Genomic DNA, 10,662 nt, shown 5'->3' with positions numbered 1-10,662 from the left:
TTTTTTTTTTTTTTTTTTGTCTTTTATTATGGATGGTAGTAATAAAGATAGGTGTAGATTTGTCAGGGTAGGTAAAATTAGAAGAGGCATATGCATAATAGCCCGGTAGATTCAAGCTAGGAAGTTAAGACCCCATTAACACATACATAAAGATTAAGTGATGAGCCATGTCTTTGTTTTTCTTTTCCTTAATGGGAATTATATGGATTCTCCATAAGGTTGTTGAAGAATGGTTGATCTTGAGTTTGGATTCAAAAAGAATGGTTGATCTTGTATTTCAGGTGAAAAGTATCGGCAGGCATCAAGAGAAGTAAACGATGATGTGGCTCAATGGATTGGATGCTCGTACTTGTGTTGTTGTTATCCTTCAGGTAGAAATTTAGGCTGTGTAATATGAGAAAACTACGTTCCAGGATTCTTCGAGTATCTGTTATTGTGGAGGTTAGAGAGATAGTTCCTTTTTTATCTTCTGATGTTAGGACACTGATGGTAATGGTTATTACTTATTAGGTGAAATGATGTGGAGCAGTCAATTTGTTTAATGTTTGGGTTACTTATTTTACTTAATGACCATTGGAACTTGATTTCAAAGCTACCACCACCTACGAATGTCACTTGGACATTTTAATCCCGGACCAGACTAAGTTACAAAGATATAAATGAGCAGATTGTGAAAACCTTATATAAAGCCGTCATATTCTATTCGAAAAAATAAAATTATAAATGCTCGGACATCATAGGTGCCTGATGATCTCTCAATGTCATGAGTTCGAATAAAAGAGGGTAAAAAGGCTGATTAGTTCAGGGCCATGGAATCTGAAACCGGGAAGTAAACAAGCAAGCACATGGATACCACGGGAATGCAGAAGAGGGAGAAGAAGGCCAAGAAAGAGAGGGCTTCAAATATAATATTGTCAGAGCATAACAATCCTTAATCAATATTAACTCATGTTCTTGTAAATCACGTGGCAGCTTTACATAAGAGCCACTAACACCATTTAGGCGGGACTCGGATAAACACAACAGCAAGTTGAAGAGCAAGCATCGGGTACTTGAATTTTCAAGACGGGTACAAGCCGAGTAGCAAGTACGAAGCGGGTGACGAGTAATTATGCCTAGGCTTAACTATATATATCAGACATCACCACCAAATCCCTATGCACGCAAAAAAAAAAAAAAAAAATTATAAACGTATTAACCATTTTCCCTCTGTTTTCTTACTCGAATTTGACAGATCTGAAGCCGACTTTATGAATAAGGTTGTGAAGGCGGTAGAAGAAGTTTTAACCACTATTCAATCTGATGAAGGTAAAAGAAGGCAATTGTGTGGAGAATGTGAAAACATTTAACGTCCACTGGCTGTTTTGTCATGGTTTGACCTCGGAATTTGAGCTGATTGGTGCAGTGCTCGGGTTACTCACTGAGACTGTTCAATCTGATGAAGGAAGAGAAGATGATCGTGTGAAGAAAGTGAAAACATTTAGCATTCCATTGGCTCTGCCATGGTTATGGTTTGGCTCAGCGGTTGAGCTGATTGGTACAGTGCTCGGTTACTCACTTGCCTCACCAGCCATGGTTATTTATTCTTGCTAGTCAGGCTGGCTCTGTTGTGGCTATTTCGAGCCCAACTGATACGTCTGTTTGAGAATAGCTTTTGTTTCGAGTTTGTCTCTTTCGTTTTTCTGTGTGGCTTCAATTGCTAATGGAAATAATTCAAATTTGCTTCAGTTTCTTGATGTAGTTCAATTGGAAACACAAGAAGGAATGAACATTTCTCTGAATTCTATCTTTGGATAAAAGATTATACAAGAATACAAATTAGTAAATCTTCAGGTGAGTTTTTATCCAAGTATGTGTGTCATCTCTGTTCATTTCCAAGTGTCTATATCAATTCAGTACCATCGCACTGAAAATTTGAAACCTTTCTATCTTGACCAGTTTGCAGTGAAGCAGGCTCGGTATAGATCTATATATTTGAAAACGTTGATATCCGTTGGAGTTGATGTTCTGCTCAAGTCTGTTCTTGCATTGCAATTGATTTTCTTGAGGGAAATGGGTGATGAAGACATTGGCTTAATCAGTTAATCTTCGACTCTATTTTTTAGGTTCAAACTAATTCACAGTTACAATTCCAATGGTAGCTTTATAGACCTATCGTTTTGGTGAAGAAAGCATCAAAATGTCTCATACTAACAATTTAAGAGATTTACTCATAAAAATGTTTCAGTTTTTTTCAATATGGATTCATTGTTCTTGATGTTTGCCAAAAAAAAAATAAAAAAAGATTCATTGTTCTTGATAATGCAGAAATGATCTTACAAACAAAAAGAATGCAATAACCAAAAATGGTAATGTAAACCAATCTCTCCTAACAAAATCTGAACTGCATTGTCATACCATATAGAAATCAGTCTTGTTTTGATACAAAAGCATCAATAAGATAACAAAGCAAGTGCAAAAATGCTGAGTAGATAGGCTGGTAAATAGAAACTTAATAACCACCCTTGAGATCGTTGACAACATCGTAAGGGATGGGAGTAACAGTCTCCAAGGTCATACCTTCAACCATGAAACCCGGTTTAGGACCTTTAGGTTGTCTCTTGGTGCTGATTGTCTCACCTCTGGCTTTAGCTGCAGCCTTGAGCTCATCGTTCTGCTTCTTCCTCAGTTTAAACTCCTCAGCACACCTTGACTGCTGCACATGCTCCACACGCACATGTATCCTCTTCCTTATGATTCTGTTCCCAATCTATAAACCAAACCCCAAACACAAAATTAAGTAACACTCCAAACCAAATAGCAAAACCCACACCATATAATACATAAGCCAAGCTCTAAGTTAGAGCCTAAACAGATACGAAGACAAAATCTCAAGTCAAAATCAAAACTTGAATCTTCTAAACCAATACAAATCAAACATTTCAGAACTGAAACAGATACCAAAGAGTCAAAATCAATTAAAACCCCTAATTCAACAATCAACACTAACTCTCAAGTATCAACAAGCCATGAATCAAAATACAAACGGATACACTAAAATTCAACAAATCAACGTATTACAAACCTGTTTGTTGACTTCAACACCAACGGCACGCTTGGTAACGTTCCAGATGCGACCAGTACGACCATGGTAGAACTTGTGAGGCATACCCTTGTGGATAGCTCCATTAACCTTGACATCTACGTAATCACCGACCTTGAAGGTTCTGAGGTAAGTGGAGAGTGGGATATAACCCTTCTTCCTGAACGGTCTCGCGAAGAGATCCCTAGTTCTCGCTCTCACTCCGTGTCCCGCCGGCATTTTTTACTCCTCTCTCTCTCTCTCTGTGGTGGCTGGAACCCTAGAAAAACGTGAGTGAAGATAAAAGCACGAAATTTATAAAGCGAATTAGGGTTTTCTTATATTGGGCCTGTTGGGCCGTCGAGTTGTAAATACCCATTTGATTTGAGAAGTTTATAAGAGAAGGTAATCGTTTTGTTAATTACAGGATGCCCCTACATTGTCAAAAATTAGGAGATTTGGACACAAGTATGTTAAAATAGGGCTAAGCATCTCAGGTTGGAATTGGTTCAGTTTAATTCATTTGGTTTTCGTCTAGCTAAATTATTTTTTGTTTGGTTCTGTTTAGTTCAGTCTGAATTTAATTCGATTTAATTATAGTCAAAGACAATGTAAAGGTCACACTTTTTTTTTGTATATAGGAGACAAATTACAAGTTAAAATAATGAGAACAAAAGTTTTTACACTAAGTTGTAGTATTCTTGACGAAACACTACCATGGATGGATCACTCTTATCTAAATAAGCCTTCTTCCTTTCAAAGTATTGTTTCAAGTACAAAATCTTGATACCACAATGCATGCATATTTGGAGTGACATTGACTCGAAGAGCAATCCATTTCAGAAGCGATCTGCAAACGGCAATGCAAATCCCCAGCTACATTATACTGTGTACCATACTACCATGCGACTCGCGAGTATGTATTTTCACTCACAATCCTCATTTTAAAAAAAACTTAATTAACTGCTACATTTTTCAGTCAAGGTTGATGCTAATATCTTTGTTACCATGACTTCGGACGTAACACGGCAAGTAGGTTTCTGATTCTTGGCTTGTAAATGCAAACCGACCGTTTGTTGTATTATCTTTGTGGTGCAAACAAAACGCTGTCACAAGGAGCTGTAACCTTCAATAAGATCATTAAAATTTCTGGTCATTTTCATGTTCAAGGAGTTGAGATCCTTCTTATAAACCTACAGTATATCCTTATATAACATGTGTGAACGAAATAAGAGCTTACTGAATTGTCTCGCAGATCTCCTCAGCATCCCAGGTTGATTCTCCAATACATTTCCTCGATTTAAGACATTTGAAATATCTATAGCAACTTCTTATCCATCAGGTCTGCTTCATTGTTCCTAATATGAATATAACAGCCAAAATATTCACACATCACCAAACATGAAAGATAACAGACTCTTAAACTGTCTCAACTCACGTGTTAGCATATGATTAGCCACTTCATTTTCAGGTAAAATCAACCTGTTGAAATTTCTTGTCAGGAAATTTAATTTGGTTATTAAACTCACAGGAAGTTCAATACACTTTGAAATGCATAAACACCTAAAAATATTTCAAGTTGCTGTATAGGTCACTTGTAACCCAATAAACCTCTTTCAACCCATGCTATTAAAAATGTTGCGGCAACATACTTTAAAAGGTCAATATATGATTACTAAATTACAGGAGCCCGATTGTAGTAATATTTACTTACAAAATACATTCATTTCATATAACACTATAATAAAACAGAGAACATAAAGGAGAAAAGGAAACCACACAAGAAGAGTCATGTTAGACTCACAAGCTAAGTTATTGCAACTATGCAAAACTATGAATCTCTTTGTCATGAAATGAGAAGACAGAGACAAAACACATAAATCAAAGAATGTATCGATTAGTTAAGTTTTCCTTTTACCTGTTTCTCTTAGGTAGGAAAAATTAGATCTTCATGGATGGCATCAACATCACCATCAAGACTCTTCTTCTTACGTTCCTACACGATTGAATTGAAAAAATCATGAGGAGTTTCCTGTTGTAGCTATGGTCGATATATACAATTCAATTGCCATTAAGACATTTGATCGAGCAGTTGTTATGTAGAGAGTCCATCTACAAAGCTGACCTTGATCTTCTCTTCTCTTTGTTACCATGACTATTGCTCTTTGGCTTCAAAACACGGCCAAGTAAGTTGTTGAGTATTGAAAAAAACGCAAACTGACCTTGAAATTGTCTCGTGCGCGCGGCTAGCTTCTCTCTGTCTGACTTGAGTTTCAGTGGTTTTGTCTCAGATCTCGATCGATGTCTCCATATTTGAAGCTTCTCAACATGATCATCCAGTCATTTTTTCAGATCTCTTTTCACACATCTCTTCGTCGCCATTAACATGATGCTCCAAGAGCTGGATTATCCCACATTCTTTTATTCCGTTAGTTTTGTCACTGTGTCTGGCAGTGTAACAGAAATCAAAAACAAGCTCGGTGGAAGGCACCTGATCCCCTACTTCAACTTCGAAAATGTATAAATGATCCACTGAAATTGGACACCATTCAGAATGTTTAGTCAGTTTGGAACTGATGCAACAAGACACCGACCCTCGTTCCTGAATACCAGCCTTATTCTTCTTGGTATACACACAAATTGTGTGCCAATGAGCATGCCAACCTTCATTTTCAATTTCAAACAAGATTCAAGCCTTAAATTTGGTTGATGTACGAAGAGGCTTTTGATTCAACTTCACTGTTACGGAACTCCCGTAACCTCTGTGAGTGAAGCACGCAGGCACTTCTTTACCGGGTAAGATCACCAATTTATCAGTTGATGTCTCGATGAGGAGATCTCTTGCTTCTTGATTTAGTTTGAAGCAGTTAACGAAGTTGAGCCAAATACTTGGATTGCAAAATGAGCAATCTAGTTTCTCTAGGGACTCACAATTTTCTGCTTTTAGGAACCTTAGGGAATCTGGAAGCTTTGGGAGTGATACTAGACTTGAGCATCCATCCAGATGTAATCTTTTCAGATTAGTTAAATTTCTAATAGAGGAAGGGAGCTCCACTAGACTTGAACAATTTTGAAGATATAAGGTTGTGAGACGAGTTACATTCCCAATAGACGAAGGAAGCTCCACCAGACTCGTCCATCCATCAAGATATAATGAGTCTATCCTATCAATTAAATTGTCAATAGAGGAAGGGAGTTCCACCACACTTGAGCATCCACTAAGAAATAAGAAGTTCAAACGAGGATGATCCATAGTAATGGGAGGGAGTTCCAACAGACCTGAACAACCATGGATATCTAAACTATCGAGTTGAGTTGCATTCCAAATTGAGGAAGGGAGCTCCACCAGACTTAAACATCCTCTAAGGTCTAGGCCATGGAGATTAGTTAAATTTCCAATAGAGGAAGGGAGCTCCACCAGACTTATACATCCATCGAGATATAAGTACCAGAGTCTAGTTAAATTCCCAATAGAGGAAGGGAGCTCCAGTAGACTTGAACACCCACGAAGATTTAATTCGAAGAGATTAGTTGCATTCCCAATAGAGGGAGGGAGCTCCACCAGACTTGAACATTTACTGAGATTTAACTCTTCGAGATTAGTTGCATTCCCAATAGAGGGAGAGAGCTCCACCAGACTTGAACAGCCACTAAGATCTAAATTATGGAGATTAGTTGCATTCCCAATAGAGGGAGGGAGCTTTACCAGACTTGAACAGTTACAGAGATTTAACTTCTCGAGGTTAGTTGCATTTCCAATAGAGGGAGGGAGCTTTACCAGACTTGAACAACCAATAAGAGATAAGTTCTTGAGATTAGTTGCATTTCCAATAGAGGGAGAGAGCTCCTTCAGGTTTTTGGAAGAGGACAAATCCATCAGCTTGAGATTTGGAAGCAGCTGTAAAGACAAATACACAATTACGTTGATACACTTAGAAGTTGAACACATAAATTAAATGAATACGTATAAAAATTTACATATCCATGCTAAAAACGGAGGGGCAAGTAAAATATATTCCTTCTGTTTCTTTTTAATTGTCGATTTAGAGTTAGATTTTTGTTTCATACTGTAACTTGTGGTTTTGTATTTAGGATGCAATTTTATGAATCAAAGTTATCCTAATTTTTAGCTTATTAATTACTTACAGTAAACCATCTATAAATTAATAATCTCTTAAAATTAATAAATTTTGTTTGTCCCGTTGGATCAATGTAAAAAATAACAAAATTTGATAAGATAATAAAATATTTTTTTTTCTGAAGTCTCCATGTAAAATATGATCACAATAATATCATAAATTAAAATCATGTATATATATATATATGTATGCTTTAAAATTTTGAATTTTCTTATAGAACTCATATCTATAAAATAATTGTTATATTGTATTTTCAAACTATAATGATAAAGAGTACTCTATAACATGTCATAAATATAGCTAAGTTTTTAAAAAGTTTTCAATTTCTACATAAGTACCATTTTCATTTTGATAGTTTTATAGAGTATTTGTAATTTATTGTTAACAAAGTTTTCTAAATATTAAAAAATCAATTCTAATTAAACTGATAACATCCTAAAGTCTAATCTTATTTTGCTAAGATTATCTCAATTCATAATTTTTAAAAAATTTAAACAATTTTAAATATATATCTACAAATTAATAATTATTAATTTACAATATAAAAATTATTAATTTATCGACAAAATAATATTACTATAAATTAGTAAAATGTAAAAATTATTAATTTATAGAGGTTTTAGTGTATATCAAATGATAGTGTATTAATAAGGAGTAAAAGGAGAGTTTTAATTGTTTTCTTTACTATGTGTGAAATTGACTACAAGAATAAGTAATATAAACAGAGGGACTCATAACTAAAGTTAATTTTATGTACAAATTAACAGCCCAATGATTCACTTACTCTATACCATTGAACTAAAAACTGAAAAAAAAAAAATATCAAATGACTTACTTTAGTTTCGTCCCACAGCTTTTCAAGCTTGCTGCCTATCATCCTTATCTCAACAAGGAACTCCAGGTTATGTGTAAAATGCAAACATGTCATCGGGAAATCCGACCAATAAAGTAATCGTAGCTTTGGAGATACAAAGTTCAGATCAGATCCAGGAGAAGAAATAACGTCTAGATGATTGTTGTTGACGTTTAAGTACTGGAGATTATACATTTCTTCAAAGGCTTTCTGAAAAAAAAGACCCAAAACTAAGTAGAGATAATAAGATAAATTCACGTTGTATATAAAAAGTGCATGAAATAAAAGTGCCAAAACTTACCGTTGTATATACTTCACAACTATCCTCAACGCTAAAAAAAATCTGACGTTCAGTGGCAGATTGTTTACAAACGATTTCCTTACCTAGTTGGACAAGCAAATTATGCATATTTATATACGCATTATATTCTTCTCCAAACTCGCCTGACCAAGAATCGACAATAGATATGAGGGATTTCATCTCTAAACTGTAAAGCCTTTGACTCAAATACTTGAATTTTTCCGCAAGATATGTTTTCACTATCTCTATATCTCTATCGTTGAAAAAGCAAGCTATATGAAGGAATAAATCTTGATCTTCAGCACATAAAGCATCATAACTGAACTTCAAAATGCTCATAATATCCCCATTAAGGTTAGTTCTTAACTTTGATACTTCCATTGGCCACTCCTCCTTGGACAATCCTCGAAAGTGGGATCCAATAACCTTTAGTCCTAAAGGAAGTTCACCGACAAGATATGTAATTTTACGAGCAAGTGCATCGAAACCATCTTCAGGGGTTTTTTGGTTAAAAGCATACATGCAGAACATTTGAAGAGCCTCATCATTTGATGGAAAATCCACCTTGTATATATGCTCGATCCCGTGTGCCTTCAAAAGTCTTAGATCTTCTGTTGTGATGATAATCCGACTTCTAGGACCAAACCACTCAACATTTTTTGCCAAGGCTTCTAGTTGTGCTAACCGATCAACATCATCGAGAACGAGAAGCCCTGTAATGTGTCTTAACCGTTGTTCTGCAACTCCTAAATGAGAAATCACGATATCTTTCTGGTATATCATCTGAGACAACATTTCTCCTTGTAGTTTCAATTTTGCACTGTACTCATCAAGACATGGTCTTGGATAGTTTACTCTGATATTCACCATGAATGCGCTATTTTGGAAACTGCCAGAGAGTTGGTTAAACAGAAACCTCGCGATGGTGGTCTTCCCAATCCCGGCCGGACCCCAAATCCCAATCATCCTCACTTCATGCAAATCTAGACGCAAATACCCATTCATCCTTTCCTTATGTGCTCCCATCCCAATTAAATGGTCAAAATCACGTGATGGTGTCAAATGGTTAAGCATTTTCGAAATATCAGTAGCAATATTTTCAATCATGGTTGCTTCATCATTCCTAACAAAAAGAAAGATCAACTTATACAGTTCGAATGCTACAAAGATATATTAAAATAAAAAATGAAATTAAGTCAAGAACACGAACCAGTTGTTTGAATGGTAACCTGCGATTGTGGCCACATCCTTTAAAGCTTTGGTCCATGTCTGAATCTTCTCCTCAGTTTTACCTTGACAAGTTTCTTTGAAGGCCTTCCCAAAATCTCCCTTCTGCTTCTTTACATCAGTTGGATCTACTTCATAGAAAATGGTAATCACCGTTTGACCCAACTTTTTTTTGTACTTCATAATCTTCACCAATTCGTCAAGACACCACGACGAAGAAGCATAATTCTTGGAGAGCAAGACAACAGCAATCTTAGATCCTCTGATCGCCTGTTTGAGTTCAGGACCAATGAACTTGCCTCTCTCCATCTCGTTATCAAGAAAAAACTTGATTGCTTTCTTTTTGAATTCCTTGAGAACGTGGCTGAGAAAGGATTTTCGTACATCTTTCCCATGGAAGCTCGTAAAGACATCGTGTTCCCAGGTTGGTAACAAAGAAGATGAAGTAAATGAAAGAGATAAAGAATAAGAAGAAGAAGCCATTACTGCGATAGAGAGAAGATTTGAGATCAGAGATCTAATAATAGAGCTATGAGGGAAGTATGGACTAACAAAGAGACTTTGTATGTGTAATGACATAGAACGTTGACTCCATTGACTCAGATGGTTCACACAATTTTGGATAAGAGATAACTTAAGCTTAATTACTGTAAAATAAAGTTTATATTTTCACAGTCTTAGCTGTCTAGTAGTTTGTAGGTTCCACCATTCTTGCAATTTCTCTGATATTTCCTCTCATAAATTTTATTGGTCCTTCAATTTTTCAACCGAAATTTCTTTGTAAAGTTCATAGAAGAAGACATACCCTACCGTCTCTTTCAAGTCTCTCACTTGTAGAAGAAGTATAGGCTTTGATTGGTAACATGAGTTACCATTGAGTTAAGTTGAGTTATGGACTTAACTCATAGATTATTCAAAAATGTTACCAATCAACAACAAAACTAAAAAAATTAAAGTTGAGTTTGAGTTACAATGTGTTATGGTTGACTTACAATTTTGAGTTATATCCTTTGTAAAATTGTTAACTCAAAACATTATTCAACATCATGGAAATTTCTATGAGTTAAGATGTGGTAAGTTG

The 10,662-nt window shown here is 35.7% G+C and overlaps 3 protein-coding genes across 3 annotated transcripts in view; 1 reads left to right on the top strand and 2 right to left on the bottom strand.

Annotated features, from left to right (window-relative positions):
• The window catches only part of LOC104760097 (DNA ligase 1-like), a 5,220-nt gene extending 3,135 nt beyond the window's left edge, over positions 1 to 2,085 (top strand). Inside the window, exons 3-5 of the mRNA XM_010482946.2 lie at positions 1,260 to 1,308; positions 1,406 to 1,575; positions 1,897 to 2,085. Of these exons, the coding sequence (XP_010481248.1) occupies positions 1,260 to 1,308; positions 1,406 to 1,575; positions 1,897 to 2,085 (408 nt within the window). The remainder of the gene's footprint in view (positions 1 to 1,259; positions 1,309 to 1,405; positions 1,576 to 1,896) is intronic.
• Positions 2,347 to 3,368, bottom strand: LOC104759022 (60S ribosomal protein L21-1-like). Its single transcript, XM_010481997.2, has 2 exons — positions 3,065 to 3,368; positions 2,347 to 2,749 (listed from the first exon to the last, which is right to left on the bottom strand). Exons 1-2 carry the CDS (start codon positions 3,299 to 3,301, stop codon positions 2,492 to 2,494), a joined length of 495 nt encoding a protein of 164 aa, XP_010480299.1. The 5' UTR covers positions 3,302 to 3,368; the 3' UTR covers positions 2,347 to 2,491.
• Positions 3,639 to 10,118, bottom strand: LOC104759021 (disease resistance protein TAO1-like). Its single transcript, XM_019239269.1, has 7 exons — positions 9,565 to 10,118; positions 8,355 to 9,477; positions 8,036 to 8,263; positions 5,187 to 6,959; positions 4,980 to 5,057; positions 4,302 to 4,419; positions 3,639 to 4,187 (listed from the first exon to the last, which is right to left on the bottom strand). The coding sequence occupies exons 1-4, from the start codon at positions 10,062 to 10,064 to the stop codon at positions 5,751 to 5,753; spliced, it is 3,060 nt and encodes a 1,019-aa protein (XP_019094814.1). The 5' UTR covers positions 10,065 to 10,118; the 3' UTR covers positions 3,639 to 4,187; positions 4,302 to 4,419; positions 4,980 to 5,057; positions 5,187 to 5,750.

This window comes from Camelina sativa, chromosome 17 (genome assembly GCF_000633955.1).
Source record: "Camelina sativa cultivar DH55 chromosome 17, Cs, whole genome shotgun sequence".
In the NCBI taxonomy this organism is placed as follows: domain Eukaryota; kingdom Viridiplantae; phylum Streptophyta; class Magnoliopsida; order Brassicales; family Brassicaceae; genus Camelina; species Camelina sativa.
This window is presented reverse-complemented; position numbering and strand designations above follow the sequence as displayed.

Excerpts from the sequence above, each read along its gene's own strand:
- LOC104759021 (XM_019239269.1), bottom strand. The coding sequence starts at position 10,064 with ATGGCTTCTTCTTCTTATTCTTTATCTCTTTCATTTACTTCATCTTCT. Across the intron at positions 9,478-9,564 it reads GGTTACCATTCAAACAACTG|GAATGATGAAGCAACCATGA; the intron begins GTTCGTGTTCTT and ends TCTTTTTGTTAG. Across the intron at positions 8,264-8,354 it reads GTTGTGAAGTATATACAACG|AAAGCCTTTGAAGAAATGTA; the intron begins GTAAGTTTTGGC and ends CTTTTTTTTCAG.
- LOC104759022 (XM_010481997.2), bottom strand. The coding sequence starts at position 3,301 with ATGCCGGCGGGACACGGAGTGAGAGCGAGAACTAGGGATCTCTTCGCG. Across the intron at positions 2,750-3,064 it reads GTGTTGAAGTCAACAAACAG|ATTGGGAACAGAATCATAAG; the intron begins GTTTGTAATACG and ends TTTGGTTTATAG.